Source organism: Gouania willdenowi, chromosome 9, assembly GCF_900634775.1.
Source record: "Gouania willdenowi chromosome 9, fGouWil2.1, whole genome shotgun sequence".
NCBI classification, from domain to species: domain Eukaryota; kingdom Metazoa; phylum Chordata; class Actinopteri; order Blenniiformes; family Gobiesocidae; genus Gouania; species Gouania willdenowi.
Genome location: NC_041052.1, coordinates 35,455,048 through 35,481,334, shown reverse-complemented (window position 1 = coordinate 35,481,334; position 26,287 = coordinate 35,455,048). Strand labels below are relative to the sequence as shown.

The 26,287-nt window shown below is 39.6% G+C and overlaps 1 protein-coding gene across 1 annotated transcript in view; it reads left to right on the top strand.

The window, feature by feature from the left end:
• Nucleotides 1–10,670: 10,670 nt before the first annotated feature.
• The window catches only part of rasl10a (RAS-like, family 10, member A), a 41,890-nt gene continuing 26,273 nt past the window's right edge, over nt 10,671–26,287 (top strand). Inside the window, exon 1 of the mRNA XM_028458367.1 lies at nt 10,671–11,432. Within this exon, the coding sequence (XP_028314168.1) occupies nt 11,217–11,432 (216 nt within the window). The 5' untranslated portion in view covers nt 10,671–11,216. The remainder of the gene's footprint in view (nt 11,433–26,287) is intronic.

Genomic DNA, 26,287 nt, shown 5'->3' with positions numbered 1-26,287 from the left:
ATAGATTAAACTCGTTGATGTAATTCACGGGTTCTCAACCTTGGGGTCCTGGGACCTTCGAGAATTTTTTTTGAACATAGTTTGAGCTCATTTCAATGCTTTTCTACACATTTTTCCCACTTTAAAACCATTGTCTGCACTTTTAAAGCCTTTCCACCTCTTTTCCCACCAAGTGTGACATCTGTTGACTCTTTGTCCCTTTAACCTCTTTTCTACGGTGGCTGGGAAGTGTCAGGTGAATGCATTTACAGAAACGATCACAAATGCAAACAGGTCACAACGGAAGTGTTTCCGACGGACCGGTATTACAATCGAACAGTCGGACGGGTATTATGATATGATAGCCTGATATGAAAAATATAAGAGTACCCTAATCAACTTTCACTTACTTTCATACGTGTTTCGATGGCTTCTTCTTGTTCTTCTCTGTTCTGGTGGGTTAAAAACATCCGCCAGAAACGTGTCCGTCTGTAATACCGGTCCGTCGGAAACACTTCCGTTGCGGAAACCCGGTGGCCGGGAAGTGTCAGGTGAATGCGTTTAAAGAAATGAACACAAATGCAAAAAGGTCACAACACGAATGCAAAATGGCTACAATGGAAGTGTTTCCGACGGACCGGTATTACAGACGGACACGTTTTTTTTAACCCACCAGAACAGTTAAGAACAAGAAGAAGACATCGAAACGCGTATGAAAGTTGATTAGGATACTCTCATATTTTTCATATCAGGCTATCATATCATAATACCCGTCCGACTGTAATACCGGTCCGTCGGAAACACTTCCGTTGTGGCCGGTTTGCATTCGTGTTGTGACCTGTTTGCATTCGTGTTCATTTCTGTAAATGCATTCACCTGACACTTCCCAGCCACCGTACTTTTCACCATATTTCATGCTTATTTTTGCCAAATTAACCACATTCACAATTTGTCATGCCAATGACTTGCCAGTTTAAACTAATTGTTCCTACCTTTAAGCCAATATTGACACTTTGAACCCTTTTGACCAATTTCTGTGGTTTTTAAAATGCCATTTCAGCACTTTTTCCACCATTTTTGGCCACTTTTAACCCATTTTATTTCTGACTAAAACAAGGATTTACATCTTGAAGATGTCTACATACTATGGAGCAAATAATGGTAAACTTCCTGGATAACAGTGGATATATAATAAATAAATAAAGGTGAAAATATGACTTTCGTAGTGAAGGAAATGATTGTGTTCTTCAGAGTCACCAGAAGAAAAGCTGTGTAAGGGAAACTTTCTCTCCTGGTACATAAAGGCGAGTGAATGATTCTTGTGGTCTGGGTTCGTGGTGAGGTCCACGCCCCCTCAGAGCTGTAAATGGCTGTCATTCATATCCTACAATTGTCCCTTAAAGGTTTCACTGCCGTGCTTTGATTTCAGATTCAAGTCGTTGCAGATTTGCATTCAAAGTCAGTCGACCCTTGACCTTTTCCTGAGTGAGCGCCTGCAGGTCTACGGCAGCGTGCAGCGGATGCACCCGGACTTTAAAATAAGAGTTGAACAGGATTTTCAGTGGATGAATTTAAGGAGCACAAGTCGCATTCAGCCCACTGTCAAATTTAATGTGGCCCCCAAAGTAAATATACAAAATGACAGAAGTACATCAAGAAAGACAAAACATGACTCTGCAAACCCACAGTACTCACAAACAAGCAAAACAACAACAGATATACATACATTACTCAGCACGAATACACAATATGACTCCAAAAAACACACTTTACAGGAAAAATACACAAAAGGACTACAGGAATGCACAAAATGCCTCACAATGACAAACATTAATATAAAAATTTTGTTCTTTCCTGTGTTAATGCGAGCATGTGACCCTTCAATCAAACGCACACATTTTTGTGGCCCCGCTGTGATAAATGTTCCCTACCTCTGGTATAGAGACAGAGCAGTTTATAAGATCATGGCACACTGCAGGTGCTCCAGCAATTATATTATAAATATCTATTAAAAAAAAAAAAGTAAGTATACAACTATAAAAGTGCCCAGTATGTTTTATTAAAATAAAGTCCATCAACTTCTAGCTAAAATGCATTGAGGAGTGAGGTAGTTTAAGTAGTTATATACGTGCTATCATTTTTTTAATTAAAAAATATATCACAAAATGTATTTATTTATTTTTTTCCCCTACACTCTTACTCCATATAGGGGGCATGACCTGTGTGAGGAGGCTTCAAGATCCCGTTAACCTTAAGAAAGACGTAAAAAAAAAAAAAAAAACTAGAATTGTTTCATGGTAGACATGTAAAATAATAATACGGATCTGAACCAATACGTTTATTGCCTTTTAAGGCTCACATTTATTGGTTTAATGTGATATTGTTGTGGTTGAAAAAGCATCAGGTCTGTTATGCGCAAACCTTTCAAAACACTTTGAATTACAATTTGCTCAAAGGTAATTATGGATATTTGACCAAATGAAGCAAATGTATATATATATATTCAAGTTACATACTGCAGCTTTAATTAATGAGTTTTCCTTAGAAGTTGACCTGCAGTTTTGTGCTTTTAGCACCAATAAAATCATATATAAACCAAATCTGTGACATATTGCTCTAATGAACATGTAGTAGCATAAAGGGCCAGGATTGTAATCTGGTTAGATACTATCGTACAATATTATAATTCACCAAGGGCCGTTTTTCACTCTGTGTACTTCTGCGAACTTGTGGACTCGTGAAACGTCATCACGCGCAGCCCAAGTCCTGTTCCAATTCAAAGTCCGCTGTAAATCTTCGGATGAGAATTTGCCACGCCCATTTTACCGAGCATGCATCAGAGGAGACTTGTGCGTACTCCGTCAGCCCTATTTCCCAGCATGCACTTCAAACAAGCGCATGATTTCAAAAATGATGACGGAGGAGGATAAGCCGCACATGTGTAAGTTACAAAAAATACATTGACCAGCATATTGAGCATAATAATGATAATAATAATATTGGATTAGATTAGGAGTTTCATTTCATACCTGAAGTGGTGCAGATTGTATTTTGTCCGAAAGAAAATATTTTCAGGTTATAATTTTGTTTTTCTTCAAAAATGTAACCCCTAAAATGGAGAATTAGTTATATCTTTTTTATTATCATTATTATTAATAATATTCTTCTTCTTTGGGGGCCTAAAGTTCTTCTGTTCTTCTTGCTTCTCTCGACGAGGACAGTCGCACTCTCTGTTTCTCCCTCCCTTCCATTCTTATCTCTCTCCCAGCTGCTGCTTTGTCTGATCTTGTGAGCCTAACAAGAGCCTCTCTCTGTAACTCATCCAAAACCGGAATAATGGAACTAATTAGTTGGTCTCTCAGTGCTATCGATCACATTTTTTCGACGAAAACAACCGGGGGTGGTGAACCCGCATGTCCAAGCGGGACGTTTGCAGCTGGATACACACTTGACCCTTGGAACAAGTGGCGAGTTGTGTGTCTGTCCATCCTTTCCGTGGAAGACATGGAGGACATCTACATGATTGGAATAATGATAGTCGGCATGCTGCTGATCGGAGCTGGTGGCTTCCTAATCTATGGAAAAGTCCGTACTACGCTGGCGACTGTTTTGGAAAAGCTGCCAGTGATTTCTGAAGGATGTAGCAGGGCTCTGAACACTCAGACTCATGTGTTGATCCATATCAAAAGCAAGCAACAGCTGCTTTTGGATCGTCTACGCGTTATGGATAACAACTGGGAGAAGTTGGAGGCCCGGCTTGGAAGTGGAAATTAGGCCACTCATTGGATTACAGCAGAGAGACCCAGGACAGAAGGCTATTGGAAATTGACATAGCCTGTATCAAATCACATTGTTTATCTCCCTTTCAGCTCCTCAGCTAGCTAAGGCTAAAGCCAAGGTTGTCTCATCTCTTATCACCAGGAAGTTTCTGCAGACGGCGGCTCGTACCCCCACTCCCTCCCCCCGCTCCTTCCCAACATTCCCACCTGGAACTGTTGATGCTGAACTTTTCCACACGTCATCTGGCTGTTGTCAGTAACGCAGCTACAGGTCTTCAACTTCAAATGCCTCGTCGGCCATCTTTCCCCACCTCCCATCCGCAGCTGCATGGAGGCGTGGTTGCAGCGCCCATTGGCAGCACGCCCATGTCCCCAAACGGCTGGAATCCTGCTGTTCTTCCCACCTGACCCCCTCCCCCAGCCAACCTCCCACCCTTTGACTGTGTCATGCTTACATTTATGTTTGCGGAGGCGGTTTTTTTCCTGGTTTCACACTGCTTTCTCTGTTTAGGGAAGTCAGTTTCAAACTGGCAGTTTTTATTCCCCTCACCCCTCCTCTCCTACTGTTGTTGATCCCTTTTTCACCTAAATATGTGGGCACCGCAAAAGGCTGCTCCGGTGTGTTGATGTGTCTCCTTTCACTGCAACTACCTAGTCAAATTCCTCGTATTGTTCTAAACTGTACCTGGTCAATAAAGCTCTTCTGATTCTGATTCTAAAGTATTTCCAAAATCTATCCTGAAATATTTATTTATTAGTTTTATGGCTTTTTTTTTTTTTTTTTTAAAACAATTATGAATTCAATACCTAAAAAATCTCATTAAGTAAGAATTCAAATACCTTATTTTGATATAACATATTTTATTATTGTTATACATAAATTGTTCAAAAAATCTGTTAACAATTTTTTTATTATCACCAAATGTTTTATTGGTTTACAAAATAATTATATTTACAACAGTGACATACTCAATGATACATATTATTTTCTTTGATGCTAAGTCCGTAAGTCTGCTCCCACGAGTCCGTACCTGGGAGTTCACAAGTATGGAGTATGCATACTTAGAACTGAGAAATGGCCAAGGTCTCTGCCGCCATGTTATGACTACCGCTATCAGCAACATACAGTACAGAGCACTGAACAGCAGCAGATTCACTGAGGTACATGCACAGAAAGCTGTTCCCCAAAACCCTTTGACCAAATAAACCCTGTGTCCACATCTGACCAGCAACCCTAAAGCTTGACTCCTCTCATTCATCCAAACGTCACAACTCTAGAGGTAAAACTACACCCATCAATTGTTTAAGAATAACAATGAACTGATCCTTCAGGTTAGTTTTTCTGATGTCATCTTCAATCTAGATGAAGTCATCTAAGTGTTCTTAGTAAAGCCAGGCCTATGGTTTAAACCTGATTTTAGCCAAACCGTCTGTGACCATGCTGGCTTTGAACATTCCATCCAACTCTTCTCAGCTTCAATCTCTCCAGCTGAGCCAATCAGCTGACAGTGTTTAGCTTAGGTGAACGTCGTCATAAGACCCACAAGATCGATCACAGATTTAATGATTAGAGACGTGACGGTGCATGCGTTGCACCTTTTATGATGAATAAGCAGCCAATAGAAACCAATGCTGAGACCAACAGGACGTGATGTCATCTGTTGCTGAGCAGTGAAAATAAGGTTGAAGAAGTTTCTGTGGTTTGAACATTTTGAAAAGCAGTAAAGGGTTAAACATGGTGGTGTTCAGTCAATTTATCATAGAAAACAACTGAAGCATGTGATCTCACACAATGATCATGTGAGTTTGAGAAGTTTTTATGAGACTTGTGAGTGTTTGATGAATAGTTTGTTGACTTTAGCACTAAACGTTAAATTCAAATGAACAGAGGGAGCAGCTCAGCGGTGCTGTGTACGCTGCTGGATGTGATGATCAACACTGCAGACGCTTCAGGTGCAGGTGAGCAGCGTGCACTGCTAATGGAGGCGATGGATATGCACACATCCTTATATAGATACAGTATATTATTACTGATGGTTTAAACACATGGAGACTGTGATATCTAATTAAAAATATCGTCTATCGTCATTTTGAGTTCAAATCATATCAGAACATTTACCATGATATTTTGTATAACTTTTTGACTCCTTTTTCCTTTTGTAGATCTTTGTTGAGTGTTTTAAAGCATCACTAAATGACTTCAAAAAAATTATGCTGTGGTTTCATGAGCGCGTCTGCTGCTTAAACCTGTACGGGAGCAGGTTTGACCCACAGACTGTGTTACTATGGTAACTGAGGTGTTTCTCTTTAATGAAACCGCCATTCCAGTTAGAACCCGGCTTAACGGAGCCAGACTCTCAGGTTAAACCTGGACTTGACTGAACCCTGAGCTGGGTTTGATGAAATACCCCCCAGGACTGATTTCAACCTTAAACCAAGACTCTATAAACTGTCTTTGATCAGCAGCTTGTAAACATTGGCTTGTAAAAATTCTTCTTCTCGTGCAGCATATGGCTACAGAGCTGCTGGCTCTTCTCATTCTGCAGGACAATAAAAGTGTGAGATGTTTATGTCCCTTGGTCTGACGTCCATTATGGGTCTATTGCATGTCAGCACTGATTGATGGGGCTCATCCTCTCTGCCCTGCTGCAGGACACAGTTCATTGGGCGATCCATTATCAGTGGTGAGATGAACAGCCTCTCCTCGACCATCACATGCATAAACCACGTACAGTCAACAGACATGGGACACTGTCGGCCCAGGGGCCCCCAACAGAAAACGCATAAAATGACTCCTAAAATACACAATATTACAACAAAAACATACAAAATTGCACAAAAGGACAAATACACACATTTACTCCAAAAGCACATAAAATGACTAAAATGCACACGGAAACAGATTCCAAAACACAAAATGACAACAGAATTTCACAAAATTACAAAAAAATTGCACATAAGGACAATAAATATACACATACAGCATTTACCCCAAAAACACATGAGATGACTAGAAATATACGAAAGAGAACAAAAATGACTCCAAAAGACAACAAAATGACTTGCAGCCAAATACCAAATAACTAGAGATAGACGATATTATCGGCCCACCGATATTATTGGTCGATATTTGCCATAAAATCTAATATTCGTTGACATCGACATCAGTACCGATATAGAAAAATCTATATATTCCGTGTTACATAAGACGTGTTAACAATAAATGTCACTTTTTCAATTTCTGAAGTTGAAATATTATATTTATATTATATTATAATTATCGGAAATTAAATATTGGACAACATCAAGTATCAACATTATCAGAAAAAAGTTCATACTTAACGTTTCTACAAAACACAAAATAAGAAGAAAGCATACAAAACTAGTGTTGTTCCGATACCTTTATTTTGTTTTTGCCCCAATGGCGAAACCCAGTTGCAATGTTTGTCATTTTCTCTCATATGTAGGGACATTTGTTTGTATTTCAGCAACATAAAAACGCGACCCCGCTATTGGTTCATAGCGATAGCTTGCCTCGGCGTACACTGAACACGTAACCGTTACGTGTTTCTGTGATCAGGATTCAGGGCAGAAAACACAAGGCGCTGTGCTTGAATAAGAGTTTGATGCATCGGCACGTTAACAGTTGGTACTTGCTGATACCAATGTCAGCCTTTTAGTCCCGTATCGAGGCCCCTCCCGATACTAGTATCGGCACAACATTATACAAAACAAAAACAGACTAAACCATTTATTCTTCCCTGTATTAATCTTCAGGTTGATAATTATTAGCCTGGAATCCATCCTAATCTCCGATTATTCAATGTTTAATACAGGTGATTAGTCTGGAAGTGTTCTCCAGGCTGGGGGCGGGACAAACATGCTCAGAGTAACCAATGAAACGAATAGCAGACGTGACGTCAAAAGCGTGACTAGCGTAGATATTTTCCCTTAAACGGATCCGGCAGAGGGAAATGGCGTGTAGTACGGTACAGACTAAGGTTTTAAAGCCTCTTCCTGTTGTGGTTTCAACAATATATTCAGGTCTTTTAAAACAGAACAGCCGCTCCAAGCGTCTCCTACGTGGTGGGCGCCATGTTTGTTTTGACACTGCTTGGCGCAGGAGATATGACGTACTTTATGTACGACTCTGATTGGCTCAGTTTCTTCTGAACCGAAGAAGTGAGCAGAAACGTACTGAACACACTTTCTTACAAAAAGTAAGGAAGTGGGTGTGGCTTATTACCAGGCAACCTGATTGCTGGTCTAGTTATATTCTAGCTTCCAATGTTGTCACGCTGTTTTTCAGTTGTATTCACTCCCTATGGCAATTTGCCTACCCCTGGCCTGGGGGTACCCGTGCCCCACTTTGGGAACCAAGAGTCTTTGAATACAATAGTATTGATTAGTGATAAACCGATACATCGGCCGGCCGATTCTTACGTGTATCGGCATTGGCCGATGCGGGCTGCTGCGCATTATTTACAGAGAGCAGAAATATTTTTTCTTGCTCTACATCACCTGTTTTTAAATATATTTTACTTGTCCTATGTTTGTGTGTGGTCCTTATTTGTTTATGTTGCAAAGTTTTTGTACATTGTATAAAGACTAGGGTTGGGTATCGCCAGGTGCCTCACGATATGATATATCACAATATTTTTGCCCGCAGTAACGATGATATCGCGGGAAATTTCATTCACGATACATCACGATATCTGTGTCACAAGTCTTGAAGGGAAGACTGATACAAAATAATGCTTCACCAAAATATTGTTAATGATGTTTGTGCAAATTAACTTTGAATCATTAAAAACAAAATGAATGCAGAAAATAGTCATTTCAGTGCTAGTATTATCAATTTCTCTGTAAACATGGACACATATCAGTGCTGAATGAACTTGTTTTATGAAAACGGGAAAATTTCACTGAATGTGAAAAATAAACATTTCAGTCAGTTCATTACCCTGGTATCAATGGTCTCACCCACAACAACACGCAACTTATCGCACGGATCTTCTGTAGCTCTGATGAGATGTTAACAAGCTGCACAGAGCGCTGCTGCTCTACACGAGAAACGGACGGAGTTTCAGAGGCACATTAAAGTTAAGCAGGCACTGGTGGGCTCTGTATTTAGGAGTCAGTGATGATTTGCATAGTTTTTTGGCAGTTTAAATGAGGTTTCAGGTGGATTAGGCGCTGTTTAATGGCGCGTTCAATCCAAACGCGCCGAAAGCATAGAAAGCGGCAGGCTTACATTCACAATACATGGTCAACGGGCTTCTAGGGAGCGTCAGAGGTCCCGCTGTGCGTCCCGCGCCTCCTGTGCGGCACGTTTTGAAGTTTTTCGCGCGGCGGATGCTTTGGGCGTGCGTCCGGTGCTTCCAACGTGGCCGATGCTGGGAGTTGGGATTGTTGAACTTTTGGGGCATATCGTGGCACGTCGACCAATCAGGAGCTTTCCCCAAACGTAATGTATTAACAATGAGAAGAAGGAAAAAAAAAAAAAACACTAACCGGAGGCGGAGACAGATGGACAGGCTCTTCTGCTGGAATAGAGCGCCTGTAGCTGGGGTCTTGGTAGGAAATGCGATTACCGATCCCAGTCAGCAGGTCGTCAAACTGGGCACGGGAGAGATGGAAGTAGCGCTGAAAGCGACTCTCGTCCGAGCCGTGTGGTTGAATGGAGTATAAAGTTTGGAGTTCCTCGTTGGGGAATCCAGAAACTACGGTGGCTGGGAAGTGTCAGGTGAATGCATTTACAGAAACGAACACAAATGCAAACAGGTCACAACACGAATGCAAACCGGTCACAACGGAAGTGTTTCCGACGGACCGGTATTACAGTCGGACGGGTATTATGATATGATAGCCTGATATGAAAGAGTTTCCTAATCAACTTTCACTTACTTTCATACGTGTTTCGATGGCTTCTTCTTGTTCTTAACTGTTCTGGTGGGTTAAAAACATCCGCCAGAAACGTGTCCGTCTGTAATACCGGTCCGTCGGAAACACTTCCGTTGCGGAAACCCGGTGGCCGGGAAGTGTCAGGCGAATGCATTTAAAGAAATGAACACAAATGCAAAAAGGTCACAACACGAATGCAAAATGGCTACAAATGTGTTCATTTCTGTAAATGCATTCAACTGACACTTCCCAGCCACCGTAAGAAACGGCACCGAGGAGCAAATGAAGCCCAACTACTCTCTGGATAACGTAGAGCTGATGAACGGGAGTCGGAGGCGGCGTGTTCAGCAAGGAACTCCAAACTTTATTCTCCATTCACCCACACTTCTCTATAGCCCTCACTGAGTCACACCAAAATACATCTGACTGCGAACACCGCCTTCTCATCACAATAATGTTCCTCACCACTTCACAGTCACTGGGTGAATTATGAACGTAACTGAGCGGCACAATATCATCCATTGTATGAACACCACCAGCAACAGAGAAGCCCCTCCCCTCAACGCGCGTCTCGAGCATCTTCGACACTGGTGACAAGCGAATTGTGTTTGGTGTGAACGTACCATAATGGAGGGCGAGAGCGGCGCGCCTAAGAAACACGTATTCCCCATTAAAAAAAAGTTCCTTAATTCCTTCGCGGTGACACATTTCATGTTGATTCTGTCCATTTGATTTCGTCCGTGATTCCGTTAACGTGAATTTTATAGAGCCCTATACTTAATTTGTGTAATAGAAAGGATAAAAAAGATTTAAAAATAAATAAATAAATAAAATGAATCTATAACGTATCGCTAGACGAAACATCGAAATATATCGTCATATCGAGATATTGTCATACTGCTAATAAGAACAGTAGAAGAGAGAGAGGATGAATAAAGTGTCAGAGAGAGAGAGAGACTGACGCACACGCACACACACACACACTCACACACACACACAGAGCTCAGATCTCTCTGATGCCTTCACTAGAACTCTGTTGAAAGACTCAGAGGACTGGTTGCAGCTTCCAGTGGACGAGCACGTGGGCTCCGTATTTCCCGCTGTGATGGAGGCGCGTGGCGGATGTGCAAGTGGCGCATTGGCGGGAAACAGGAGGTAATCAATGAATACACCGACACGTTTGGACAAGGTCAGAGACTAGCTGGGTGGCGGACATGTCCATGTGGAGCCCACGGCAGGGACGGACTGTGACGGCTCCTGTCCGGGGGCGAGGCTGCCCGGGGGGGTCCCCCTCACAGCCCTCCATGGTGCTGCTGCTGGGGCTCCGGTTCTGACAGACCTGGAAGCCGCGTCTGCTGCTCCTGCGCCCGCAGAGGAGAAGTCCCCCCACTCGGTTCGACGGCTGGAGGATTCACCTCCCCCTGGGGGTGATTTATCAGATTCCTCCACACAGCCACAGCCAGGCCAGCTGTGCTCAGCGGACCCCGCACATCTGTCGTGGTTGGCCGCCACCACCGCCGTCGCTGTCCATGGTGCTGAGGACGAGCTCCAGGTATGGTGGAGACGCTGAGTATCGCGGTGATCGGTGCTCCCGGAGTGGGCAAAACTTCTATAATCCGCCAGTTCATCTACAACGACTTCTCGGAGGTGTACACACCGACCAGGAGCCGATATGTGTACCGACCGTCCGTCATCCTCAACGGAAACATGTACGAGCTGAAGGTTCTGGACGTCCCGCCGATCTCCTCCTTCCCGTCCAGCTCCAGTCAGGTTTGAATCAGCCGCTGTGACCCTGAAACATCTCACTTCCTCCCAACACTACACTTTAACATCCATTTTATTGACTTAAACAAGGTGAAAACACCACTTTAATTCATGTCATCACTGTCTGATGTCCCCAGTCCACTGTTGCCATGGAGACTAGTCCGTTTTAAAGCCTCACTTTGATATTGTAAACCAGAAATGGTCAACTTCTCTCAGAGTAGGGGCCACAAAAATGTGATTGTATCAGATCCAAGGGCCACAATATTAACATTCATGTTTTCTGAGTTATTTTGTGTATTTGACTTTTGATGTCATTTTGTGAGTTATGTGTGTTTTTGTTATTTTGTGTATTTTTCTGTCATATTTTGAATTTTTGTTTGTGTATTTGTCAGTCATTTTGTATAATGTTGTTGGGATTTTATGGTTTTATGGAGTGATTTTCAATGCCTTTGTTGTCATCCTGTGTGTTTTTATTGTTTTGTGTTTCAATTTTCAGTCGTTTTGTGTAATATTGTTTGCATCATGTGGGTTTAAGCAGTGCTTTTGTCTCTTTGTTGTCACTGTGTTTTTTTTGAGTTCTTTTATGTATTTTTATGTCATTTTGTGAGTTATTTGAGTCATGTGTGTTGTAATTTTGTATATTTTTGTCATTTTCTAAAATTGTCGTTTTGTATATTTTTCAGTTGTTTAATATTGTTGACATTTTATAAGTTTAAGCAGTGGTGTTGTGCATCTTTGTTGTAATTTGTTTTACGAGTCATTTTTTGTATTTTTATGTCATTTTGTGAGTAATTTGAGTCATGTCTTCTTTGTGTTTTGTCATGTGTATTTTTGTGAATTTTTGTTGTCGTTTTGTGTTACTTTCCATTTTCAGTAATATTGTGGGTTTGTTGGAGCCTTTTGTGTCTTTATTGTCAGGTGTGAATCAGCCGCTGTGACCCTGAAACATCTCACTTCCACTCAACAATACACTTTTACATCCCTTTTATTGTTTTATAAAAGGAGAAAACACCACTTTAATTCATGTCATCACTGTCTGATGTCCACTGTTGCCATGGAGACTAGTCTAAAGCTAGTTTTAAAGCCTCACTTTGAGATTGTTAATCACATATTGTTTACAATGTCACAATGTTGCCATTATGTGTATTTTTGTGTTTGTCATTTTCAGATTTTTTTATTTTTTAAAATTTTTCCTGTCATTTTGGAAAATGTTGTAATTTTTTGAGTCATGTGTGTTTTTGGGATATTTTTCTGTCATTTTTTGAATTTTGTTGTTTTTTCAGTCATTTTACCTAATGTTGTTTGCATTATGTGGGTTTAAGCAGTGTTTTTGTGTCTTTGTGCAGTGTATTTTGTCATTTTCTGATTTTTTTTATTTTAATTTTATTTTGTGTGTTTTTGGAGTCATTTTGTGTATTTTTCTGTCATTTTGGGAAATTGTTGTCATTGTGTCTGTTATGAGTCACGTGTGGTTTTGTCATTTTGTGTGTTGATATTTTGTGTATTTTGTGGACTTAGTGTAATATTGTTGGCATTTTGTGGGTTTAAACAGTGGTTTTGTGTCTTTGTTCCCCTTCTGTGTGTTTTTGAGTCATTTTGTGTCGTTTTGGAATCTCTGTTTTTGTTACTTTTTGTACTTTGTTTGAGATTTTGTGCATGTTTTGTCCCTCATGTTGTGTGTTTTGTAGAGCACTGGTGTACTGTGTTGGGCTTGATATTATTTCAGGCAGGCCTCCCTGTATGTGTAGATAATAATAGCAGCAGGGTTGTGCTGCATGCAGGCAACCCCTATTAAACTCCCATTTTAAACAGAATGCCCTTTAGAGCGTGGTCACAGGTCACACCAGCCACTGCTTGTTAGCCTGGAGCAATGTAAATATGAATAATGTTCAACCTATGGATCCGTGTTCCAACCATGCACCAAGGTTCTTGTAAAGAAGAATATTGGATAGATTATTATAAGACCCGATATAGAAGTTATCATCCATCCTTCTCCATCCATCCGTTCATCCATCTCTAAATCATGCAGTGACCTAAAGATAACATGTGGTCACAGTCCGCTGTCCTTTGACAAAGAAAACCCATGTTATCGTATCTGATCCAAGGAAAAGTTATCAATATTCATGTCAGCATTTAGAAAAATGACCAATCTGAGCATTAACTCAGGGAAGAATAAAAACGAGTTTCTTTGTTTTTCTTTTGTGTATTTTGATGGTGTTTTGTCTGTTTTTGTTGACCATTTATGTGTTTTTTTGTGTTTATGGAGTCATTTTTGTTGTCGTTTTATGTATTTTTCTAACGTTTTGTTTGTTTTTGCCATGGTTGAGAGTTTTTTCAGTAGTTGTCATTTTGTGTATTTTTGCAATGGGTTTGTATATTTTTGTGATTTTGTATGGTTTTGGAGTCATTTTGTGTTTTTTTCTGCATTTGTTTGTTTTTAGAGTAGTTGGTGTTGTTGCCATGGTTGTGTGTTTTGGAGTCATTTTTATTTTTGTGTATTTATATTATGGTTTTGTTTTTTTCTGCCATTTTGTGTGTTTCTGCACTGATTTTGTTGTAATTTTGGGTACATGGAGTCAATTTTCTGTATTTTTGTCATCCTTCTCTATAATTTTCTGTTATTTTGTGTTTTTGCTATTGCATATTTTCTGCCATTTGTTTGTTTTTTGGAGTCTTTTTTTCGCCATTCAGTATGTTTTACTACTTGTGTTTTGTTGCTATGGCTTTGAGTGTTTTTGTCTGTCATTTTGTGTGTTTTGCAGTAATTTTGTTTTCATTTGTGTATTTATGTTATGGTTTTGTGTATTTTTCTGCCATTTGGTGTGTCTTTGCATTTATTTTAGTATTGTTGTAATTTAGGGTATTCAGAGTTCATTTCTTTGCATTGTCGTCATCCTTTTCTGTATTCTTCTGTTATTTTATGCCATTTGATTATTTTTGTAATCTTTTTGTTTATTTGTGTATTTTTGCAATGCGTTTGTGTATTTTTTTTTGTCATTTTGTATGTTTTTGGAGTCATTTTTATTTTTTTTGCCATTGTGTGTTTTTTCCCATTTCGAGTATATTTTAGAGTAGTTTGTGTTTGCGTTGCTATGGCTTTGAGTATTTCTGTCATTTTGTGTGTTTTGGAGTAATTTTGTTTTAACTTTTGTGTATTTTTCTGGGATTTAGTGTTTTTTTTATGGTCATTTGGATATTTTTTTTTTGTAATTTGGAGTATTGAGAGTAAATTTGTTGACATTTTCTGTATTTTTCTGTTATTTTATGTGTTTTTGCTATGGTATATCTTCTACCATTTAGTGTGCTCTAACTTATTAATCTTTTGTGTGTTTACATTGGGGGCCACCAGTGGCCCATGTTTGGTCTAAATCAATAATTAAAGCAGAAACAGAGACAATGACTGCGGTGCGTGGACTGCTGGCCTACAGGTTAATGAATACATATCTTATTCATTTACATTTCATGTCTTTAATAAAAAGATCACACAATTTCATGGACCATTTAGAAATCCACAGCCTTCCACATAAAACATAAAAATGTGTAAAACCCACAGAGGCATAATTCAAGCTACATAGAATTCTTGAGGGAAATTGCTTCAGAAATCTGTAGAATTGCGTTATTGCACTGCTGGAACATAGTGTAGTTGGTTTTTTAATGATTTATTGTGGAGAGAAACTTCTCAGATGTCGCTGTGCCTCCGTCGACAGGGCAAAGAAATGATGAGAGTTCTTTACAATATTTTCTAGGTTTCAAAAAGTATTCAAGGGAGAGAAAAGTGAACAGACCGCTGGCAGCGCTGGGATAGGTTTCTGAAATAGTCGTGTAAAAAGCTGCCATTAAATTCATCCTATTGTCATCCTTTCTGAGGGAAATGAAAGCGATGCGGTGCCTTCATTAGCGCAGCTGCAGCTCTCCTGTTCACCACTGACTATCTGTACGTCAGGAAACAAAAAGAAGCTGTTCACTGTCTCCATCCACACACTGAGATGTTTCAGCTTCATTCCAGCAGCTGTTATTGTCGTCCCCTGTGATTAGGAACACAACTGATATTTCATCTGCGACGTAATGAAGGTGGATCAGGTATGGAGTCAGCACACAGTTAGTTAGGGCGACAAATGTGACCCACATTTCAGGAAGTCATGGATCCAAGTGAAATGAGAGGTAAAAGTCTGCTTAATTAGTAGTAGGCTTTACACCATCAGGATTTTTGGGCTGATCACAGATCAGTGAGTTAAAAAAAAACAATCACCAATCCGATCATATGAATTTTTTTTTTTAGGTGCCTACCAAATTCCTTTGGTACTACCTGATACAGAGTCATGGAAAATCAAACGTTAACATGTTTCTGGACCTAAACGCATCCTTGTGACTGTGAGGGAATGGAGGAGTTGAATTTCTCTTCAGGACCTGAACATAACATTTGTTGTCTGTGTGTGTGTGTGCCTGGCCCTTTAACTGCATATGAATGCCTTCGTCGCTCGACCATGTGCAGAGTGAGGGAGCGTGTGAGACCGGAGCAGATCAATTATAAGCAGTATGCCGTTTTTAGTGATAGGCAAAATAAATGTAGCTGTTGAATTAAACCTGAGTCCCATGTCTTACTCAATGACTGCTGTGAAGCAGCTGCAGAGAGTTGGAGATGAAGCTGTGGAGACCACACTGGAACTATGTGAAGCTTCCATTAGCATTAGCATTAAGAGCAAATGTATATTGCCCGACTGTGGCATTGCAAAACCTGCTATTGCTTATAGTCCTTATTCACATGTGCGCAGCGAAGGTGGGGCGCACACGCGCTCCGCTCTCTGACTCTCCCTTTTAACATGCATAATAAACAAATAAACAAAACAAGTTTGCACACATACAAACTAGGGGTGGGAACCACTGGGTACCATAAGATACGATACGCGATACAAAGCGCACGATAACGATTATCTCACGATATGACGATACTGCGATAATCGATATATTGGTCAGAAATCAATCTACGATAATTTATGACATAAGAAAAAAAAATTAGAAAAAGTGTCCTATGAACAGTGACACTATTTTAGTGCAGCATTTCTGTAAATAAGTGTCAACATACCAATGTAAAGGAATAAGTATCTCCAATAGTGATTTCTGTAAACAATAAATAGGGTCTTTCTTACCAGTGACACCATTATAGTGCAATATTCCAGTAAATAATACATTGGTTCCTTTAACAAACAATGACAACATTTCTATGAAGACCTACCTGCACCATTTGCTCATAGGTTTTCACCTTTGTCCACAAATACGAGTGAAATAAAGTCATGTCACGTAGAGAAAACAACTCTTCGGTGTAAATGAGACGATAAAACAATGCAATGGGAGCATCTGAAGAAAGTTTTATCACGACAATGACGTCATTGATCAGATCGGCGAATTAAGACATTACAGTCGATCACATTAATTGCTTAAAATGCAAAATATCGGCCGATCCGATATAGCCGATCAGATCGGTGTAAAGCCTAATTATTAGTGGTGGGAAAAATATCAACTTATGATACTGTACATCCCTATTTTGTTGGTGACATTCACAATGTGATATTTCACAAAAATTATAATTTTTTGAATACATTTTTAAAGAATTTATTTAACCATGTCCGCAGACATTATGTGGCAATAGGTTAACACATTGTTTTGTGGAATTATGACTGATATATTGTTGGACATTTTATGTATTTTTCTGTAGTTTTGTGTGTTAATGGAGTCATTTTTGCTGTCATTTTGTGTATTTTTTGCAATGGGTTTGTGTATTTTTCTCTCATTTTGTGTGTTTTTGGAGTCATTTTGTTTATTTGTGCCATGGTTTTGTGTATTTCTTTTCATTTTTTGTGTATTGTTGCTAAGGTTTTGTGTGTTTTTCTGTCATTTAGTGTTTTTTTGGAGTAATTTTGTGTGCATCTTTGTGTATTTATGTTATGGTTTTGTGTATTTTTGTGCTCTATGGTATATCTTAGTCCTGTTTAATGGAAGACTGGTTTTTGAAGGATTAAGCTGTTGGTAAAGACCTGTAAGGTCTTATATTCTGACTGTTGATGTCCTCTCAGAGAAGGTAAACAGGTTCGAGGTGTTATTTCATCCCTGTATTTATCATCAGTTCATCCCCTGATGAAGGTTAAAGGCAGTGCACACCCTCAATGGATTGCCAGTCCATTGAAGGTCAACATCCACAGATAATCACATGCACACAAGTGCAAAGAGACCAAACTATGTCTTTATTATTTATGGCTACATTGCAGCCTTTAGAGTTGGATTCTTCTGGAATAAATCTTAGAATAATGACCAATCTGAGCATTAACACAGGAAAGAATGTTTATTTTTGTTGTGTGTAATGTTATGGCATTTTATGTGTTTTCAGTGGGGTTTTTTCTTTGTATTTTTGTTGACCTTTTATGTGGTTTTGTGTGTTTATGGAGTCATGTTTCTGTATTTTTGTTGTCCTTTTATACATTTTTATAACATTTTGTTTATTTGTGCCATGGTTTTGTGTATTTATTTATTTTTGCCATTTCGTGTGTTTTTAGAGTAGTTTGTTGTTTTCTGTGTATTGTTGCTTTGGTTTTGTGTATTTGTTATGGTATATCTTCTGCCATTTAGTGTTTTCAGAGTTTTGTTGACCTTTTATGTACTTTTCTGTCAATTTGTATGTTTATGGAGTAATATTTGTGTATTTTTCTTGTCCTTTTATGTATTTTTGTTTGTTTTCGGAGTTGTTTTCTGGTCATTTTTTTTTTACTATTTTTTGGGTTTGGGTATTTTTCTGTCATTTTGTTTGTTTTTTGTGTTTTTGTAAATTTGTGCCATTATTTGGGGTATTTTTTGCCGTTTAATTTGTTTTTAGAGTAGGTTGTTATTTTTTGTGTATTGTTGTGTATATTTCTGTCATTTTGTGTGTTTTTGTAGTCATTTGGGGTATTTGGAGTGCATTTTTTCCATTTTTGTCGTCCTTTTGTGTATTTTTCTATCCTAGATTCTGACTGTTGATGTCCTCTCAGAGAAGGTAAACAGGTTCGAGGTGTTATCTCATCCCTTTATTTATCATCAGTTCATCCCCTGATGAAGGTTAAAGGCAGTGCACACCCTCAATGGATTGCCAGTCCATTGAAGGTCAACATCCACAGAGAGATAATCAGATGCACACAAGTGGAAAGAGACCAAACTATGTCTTTATTATTTATGGCCACATTGCAGCCTTTAGAGTTTGGATTCTTCTGGCACCCATCAGCCTTCGTTGTGTTACTCTATAGTTTAAAGAGCAGCAAACGTCAGCACGAGGCTTCACTACATCACTAGCAGTAAGTCCTGAATCCTCCCTTTGTGCTTCTCTAACACCACAAAGGGGGATTTCTGGGTGAGACTTTAGACGAAAACCTGCATGATAAATCCACCATAGACTAGTGAGGCATCCTATCAGTGTCAGTGAAATATAGATTTTATTTTTACAATGAGGGCGAAGAGCAGATTTATTCTCCACTCACTGCACAAATCACTTCAGGCTGGGGGGGTGTGGGGGTGGGGGGGGGGGGAGAGAAACTGCTGATGTAGGCGCATCATTATTGTCTTAGACTGACTCTGTAAACACAAACTAGACATTTTTGTTGCCAACGTTAAAACCATTGCTCATCATTTTTTCAAGTCTCACCTTAAGTCAGTGTTAATCCTGTAAAGCAGGGACGTCTAATTAGGGGCCCGCATTACATTATTTTTTCTTGAGCTTTAAAGGATCGTTCAAGGCAGTGGAAAATATAGTGTTTTGATCGTATAGGCGGGGCATGTTGTCTCCCATTTTGTTGAATTGATATTGCACGTACACGTTTACAGTAGATGTTTCATAATTTTATGCCATAAAACACAATAAAGAAAAGTGTTCTTCAATTTCAACACAAATTTCACACATCTTTGCTCCGCACCATGCTTTGCGTCCTCAGATACTCCGGTCTTTTTGTGATATGTGAAAGGTCACTGGAAGTCTGGTGCGGAGCAAACAAGCGAACTCTGGTCCTCTGAAAAACGCAGGTCTTGGTTCGGCTCAAGCGAAGCATGGTGCGGTCTTTAACCATGTGAGAAAGTAACCAGGCCCAAATATAGGACTTTATATTGAAGCACAATTGTAATGGAGAAACTCCATCAGTGACGGCTCAGCAGCACGGTAACAGACACAAGCACACATTCACAACCCAGTGCTCCAGCAGCAACACACACACATCCATCCATCCATCCATTCATCCATTCATCCGTCCATCCGTCCATTTTCAGAGTCGCTTTGTCAGCACACAAACAAACACGTCACATTTCCTCTCTTCCTTCCGTATTTCTCCCACATCATTCATTTATTTCACTCATCTCTGTTTTCCCAAACTGTTCACATGATCACTGATGGCTGCACATTTGACTGCTCTGTTTTATCTGCGTGAATATTTTCATATTTTCACATATTACACATCCTTACCGGTAAGTTATCGGTAATATGACGGCTCTGAACGCTGGCAGATGGAGTCATCTCTGTGTTTATGTAGCGCATTAGCGCAGGTTGTGGCATCGTGTGATTATGGGTTATTTTTAATTATTATTAATGACTTTTCTGCTGGGATTGTTTTAGGATTTCCTTTGGAAAACGTAGGAAGAGAGACCAAATATAGGACGTAACGACGCTACTGTCAGTAGTGACAGCGCCACATCGTCACGGCATTGGAGGTTGAAGTATTCTGTCCAATAGGCGACCGACCGTTTTGCCTGCGTGACGTTGTTCAGAAAGTTTGGTGCGCTTGGCAAATAGAATGTGTGAAAGCGGACCAGACCAAATTAACCACACCAAGTCCACCGGACTATATGTGTGAAAGCACCCATAGCGTTTATTTTCCACAGTTATGTTATTGACAAATTTTATTTCTTGCATTGCAACCTGAATGTTTAGTTTTGGCCCATGGCCCTCCACCGCGATAAATTTTTGGCCCCTCAATGAAAAGAATTTGGGCACCCCTGCTGTAAAGCCTGCATCATTAAAGAATTGACCGAAAATTCCAACGTTTTTAAATTGAAGCCTTTATTGATCCCTATGAACAAGTTTTAATTTGTATCATATCACTGATATATCTGGTCTCAATGCTCAAATATAGTTTTTTTTTTTTTTAATTTATTAACAGAAACAATAAATAACCAAAATGTCATAAAATTGATAATTCCATTCATACATAGGAACATTTTTAGTGCTATTCATGCAACAATGAGATATCTAATGAGATATCTGACTAATTTAGAGTTGCATGACCTCATATACTGTACCTGCTGTATCTGATACACCATTTTCAACATGGTTTTTACTAAAATAGAGATTATGAAATATAAAGATCACACTGCATCAACCCACGAACTCTTCCTATTGATGTTTCAGTAAAAATTTGAAAGTTTTTCTTGCCATAACCTTTTCAAAATTGAAAAAGTTCTCCTTCTAAAACCACATGTGCATCTTTCCTCATAAATAACAATCTAATAGAGTTGTTGGAAAGGCTTCTGCTGAAAAAATTACTCTCCCATGGTGGATTATCCTTACGTTTCATGTATATAACCATATACATTGGGTTTTTTTAAAAAAGAAAACATCACACTGATCATGTAGAAAGTTCCAAAACTCATGTATCAAATATGATACATTTGGCGTTGATTAGTGATACGCCGAAAATCCGGCCAGTGAAAATTTTCGGCGAAAGTGGCCGACCATAACAAGCACGGTTGGTTGATAAATATCGCGCTGATTTCCTATCATTTAACCAGATCAGACTTGATGATTTAATCATTAATTACTGAAAGCAGTACTAACAGGATATTTTGGTGTAATAATCACAATAGTTACATTACTGTCTAATGGGACCAGCTTTGTTTTATGAACACATGAAATATAAGTAAGAAATATTGAGTTTTTTTCCCTCGGCCTTGGCCGAAGGGTGTTGTCATCAGTTATGTCTGTCCGTCCGTCCGTCTGTGCGTGTGTAGAGTGGTGTAGGTCTTTTAATGCAATGCCCACAAACTATTCTCATACCAAAATATTGGTACTAATGGGAGATTCCAGGATGAAGGATTCTAATGAAGAAAAAAATTGTGGTCGGTTGATTTTTGGCGAAAAAACTGCGTTTTTGAGGATTTCAAAAAAAACTTTGTCGTGGACTGATTTTAAAGAAGGAAAGGAGGTGGAGGATTGATACCTCGCTGTAAGGTGACATTCACTCAGGGCTTTAGATTAATGCTAACATTTTTCCAATCTGATAATTTTTGGCGAAAAAATGGCATTTAAAAAAAAAAAAAGTGTCAATTTTTATGTACAGTGGGGCACAAAAGTATTTAGTCAGCCACCAATTGTGCAAGTTCTCCCACTTAAAGAGGTGAGAGAGGCCTGTAATTTTCATCATAGGTATACCTCCACTATGAGAGACAAAATGAGAAGAAAAATTCAGAAAATCACATTGTAGGATTTTTAATTAATTAATTGGTAAATCCCTCGGTAAAATATTTGGTCACCTACAAACAAGCAAGATTTCTGGCTCTCACAAACCTGTAACTTCTTCTTTAAGAAGCTCTTCTGTCCTCCACTCATTACCTGTATTAATGTCACCTGTTTGAACTTGTTATCAGTATAAAAGACACCTGTCCACAACCTCACAACAGTCACACTCCAAACTCCACTATGGCCAAGACCAAAGAACTCCACGTAAGATCTCACCCCATGGGGTCAAATTGATCACAACGGTGAGCAAAAATCCCAGAACCACACGGGGGGACCTAGTGAATAACCTGCAGAGAGCTGGGACCAAAGTAACAAAGGCTACCATCAGTAACACACTACGCCACCAGGGACTCAAATCCTGCAGTGCCAGACGTGTCCCCCTGCTTAAGCCAGTACATGTCCGAGCCCGTCTGAAGTTTGCTAGAGAGCATTTGGATGATCCAGAGGAGGATTGGGCGAATGTCATATGGTCAGATGAAACCAAAATAGAACTTTTTGGTAAAAACTCAACTCGTCGTGTTTGGAGGAGAAAGAACACCATGCCTGCTGTAAAGCATGGGGGTGGTAACATCATGCTTTGGGGCTGTTTCTCTGCAAAGGGACCCGGATGACTGATCCGTGTAAAGGAAATAATGAATGGGGCCATGTATCTTGAGATTATGAGTGAAAACCTCCTTCCATCAGCAAGGGCATTGAAGATGAAACGTGGCTGGGTCTTTCAGCACGACAATGATCCCAAACACACCGCCCGGGCAACAAAGGAGTGGCTTCGTCAGAAGCATTTCAAGGTCCTGAAGTGGCCTAGCCAGTCTCCAGATCTCAACCCCATAGAAAATCTTTGGAGGGAGTTGAAAATCTGTGTTGCCCAGCGACAGCCCCAAAACATCACTGCTCTAGAGGAGATCTGCATGGAGGAATCGGCCAAAATACCAGCAACAGTGTGTGAAAACCTTGTGAAGACTTACAGAAAACGTTTGACCTCTGTCATTGCCAACAAAGGGTACATTAAAGTATTCAGATGAACTTTTGTTATTGACCAAATACTTATTTTCCACCATAATTTGCAAATAAATGTATTAAAAATCCTACAATGTCATTTTCTGGATTTTTTTCTCATTATGTCTCTCATAGTTGACTTATACGTACCTATGATGAAAATCACAGGCCTCTCTCATATTTTTAAGTGGGAGAACTTGCACAATTGGTGGCTGACTAAATACATTTTTGCCCCACTGTAGGTGTAAATCTGAATTCATAACCCAGCAACAGTTCATGCATCAAAATATTGGTACTAATTTGGGGATTCTAGGTCATGAGCATTTTAAAAAAACTTTGTGGTGGACTGATTTTAAAGAAGGAAAGTAGGTGGACCATTGATACCTCTCTGTAAGGTGACATTCACTCAGGGCTCTTGAGCTCTTCTTCGTGGCAACATTTTTTATCTTTGTGTTTGTCACAGAAACTACTACGTAATGAAATTACAGAGGTGAGTAATCATATTAAATAATGTTTTATTCCCCTAGTCGGTATTATAAATGTAATGGATGAACCATTTCCAACTATAAATTCACTGAAGTGCTTAGCTTGGTCACAATAAATCAATGTAAAATATTTTTCGTGACCATTAATATTTTGAGGCCGAGGGTTTTCAAGTGCGGGCACGTTATGTTACAAGTTGGGATGGATGAATACAGTGATGTTAGTTTTATGCTAATTTTTATTTCACACAACGTGTAACATGTTAGCTTTTATCCTTCCATACATGTGTTAAATCTTACCATGAAGTAAGTTGGTGGCTCTTTGTGGTTTGATGACAGTAAGTCGTGTACTTTTTACTTGGTCTCTTCCTTTTATGCAGTCGTTAGCGTTAGCGTTTAGCCCAGTCTTATGTGTCAGTGGGTTAGCTTAGCTTTGTTAGCTTTAGTTGAGTTTCCAGTCCCTAATTGTTGCTGGCAGGTACATCTCTGTCAACGTGTTTGTGGGAACTTTAGGTAAATCTGGCGGAAACTTGGACTGGTTTTTGACAATATATCCTAAACGATAACATATCGTGCATTCTTGCATAATAATAATGCATTGGATTTTATAAAGCGCTGTATCGTAGAGATTCAAAGCGCTTTACATTGATGTGCATTATTCTTTTGCTCCACACACAGTGGTGGTAAGCTGCTATTGAAGCCACAGAAGCAAGGCTGCCATGGTGCACCATCGGCCCCTCCCACCAACACTCACTTACACACCACATTCATACTAGGCAGTGTGGGTAAAGTGCCTTGTCCAAGGACACAATGACAACGACAATGACTTGGCTAGAGCGGGATTCGAACCCCCAATCTGTTGGTTATTGGACAACCCACTCTACCTTTGAACCACGGTCGCCCCAAACATGTGTTTTATGTTTCTGTGTCACGTTGACACTGTAGTTACGTGTCGTCCTCCGTCCACGGCAGTGCATCAGCAGCAGAATCTGGTTTTCAGAGTCTGTCAGCGCGCATTTCCCAGAGATCCTCTTTACTACATCACGACTGTACTTGGTCCGTGTTATAAAGATCACGATTGCTTGGATGGGATTAAACCAGCACGCACAATCATTGATGCATGCCGCAATCAAAGCACTTTGTGTTTTAATGAGAGAATATATGTCATTTGAATCTCTTTCAGCAGCTCAGTCAGTTATAGGCCTGTACAATATTATTTCATGTATGAGTGGAGACAAGTTAAACATTTTATTTATTTTATTTTATTTTGTACATTGTTGGAATGTCAGTGCTAAATAAAAATGTTCCTATTTTTTAATTGATTTATTCTTTGAAGCATTAGTATTAAATCTGATATTTATGTAATTCTTTTGAAATGCGAAAAAATGCTTAACTAGTCTTTTACTATGGTCTACTGCCGGTGGTCATTCATATACATTAATGTATATAAGTCCCTCCTTCGTCCTATAGACGCCTATACAAATGGAAACAATCACCGAGTGCGCCCAGCCAATAGGCTTTGACTTCCTGTTTTTGAGACTGTCAATCAAAGTGAAAGCGGAACTGTGCACGGACACAAGGGCGTGCGTCACAACAGCAAACAGCTAAATATTATTTTGGCTCTTACCTGACCCGTAGACCTATACCGATGTGACACGATCAACCTTTTTATGTTCCACGATGCGCGTGCAAAAGTAGAGGTGTGGCTTCTGGTAGATTGCAGAGGCAGGGGGAGGAGGTGGAGCTGTTGAGGGTGGGACATCGAGACGTTTCTCAGAAACTCCAGAAAGCAGCTTTAAGTTATACAATTGCAGTGTTTTAATTTTAGTGAGGTTAGTACACTTCAGAGCCATAAATGCTCTAGGACTAATCATTTGCATAATAAATCGGTTTTCTCTTATTCGGTTTCGGCCAAGAATTTTCCCTTCGGTGGATCCCTAGTTAAGATTCACATTTGACCCTCGTCCTTTGCAGCCTCATTGGGGATGCTGTGAGGCGTTCAGGGTAAAAATCTCCAAGGTCACCGTGCACGCTGAGAGCAACTCAACGGCTATTTCCCCTTTCACTAGAACAACTGCAAAGAAAAAAAGTCTCAGGCCGAGCAGGACGTCAAAGAAGCAGCATGATGGAGAACAGTGTCAGGCACAATAAAAACAGGCAATTGCAGCTGAGAGGTCAGAATGATCATTCAGGTGGAGCTGCTCATGGCTCTGCTGGATTTGACCTTCGAATGGACGGTGTTAAATGGATCCTACACTGTTACAGATGTGGCCTAAAACCTTTGAAATGTACTTATTAGTAAATACATTATTATGTACAATCTTCATTTTATTAACTTTTAAAATGGGACTACTTTACCATTTGACGATGTCACATGACCCCATTTTCCTGTAAATATCCCATTGTTTCCTGTTGGAGTGAAACATTCAGCCTGATTTTTAGATCATTTCGCAGCTTTTTCAGTCAAAATGAGAACATGAGCTGCTTTTGGTTGCTCTAAATTGGTGATTTTCAGTTTTTTTCTGAATCAAAGTACCCCCTTTGTCCCTACTACATTTTGCTCAGAATACTGTGAAAAAACCACTTTCGAGCATAATGACAGAATGAAAGAGTGATAACACACATTTTAAAGACTCCCATTTTGTATATAAATGAAATCCGGCCCTTTGGATCATCCAATTTTAGGAGAAAGTAAAAATTACAGAGAAAACATGAGTCATTGTTATTATTAAATCCCTTATTTAACCAGATAAAAGCCTCATTGAGATTAGAAATCTCTTTTTCAAGAGGGAACTGGCAAAGTTGTGTAAATGAAACTCAATATTTGCAAACTCAAAATTCTTACAAAATCCTTCCATTTT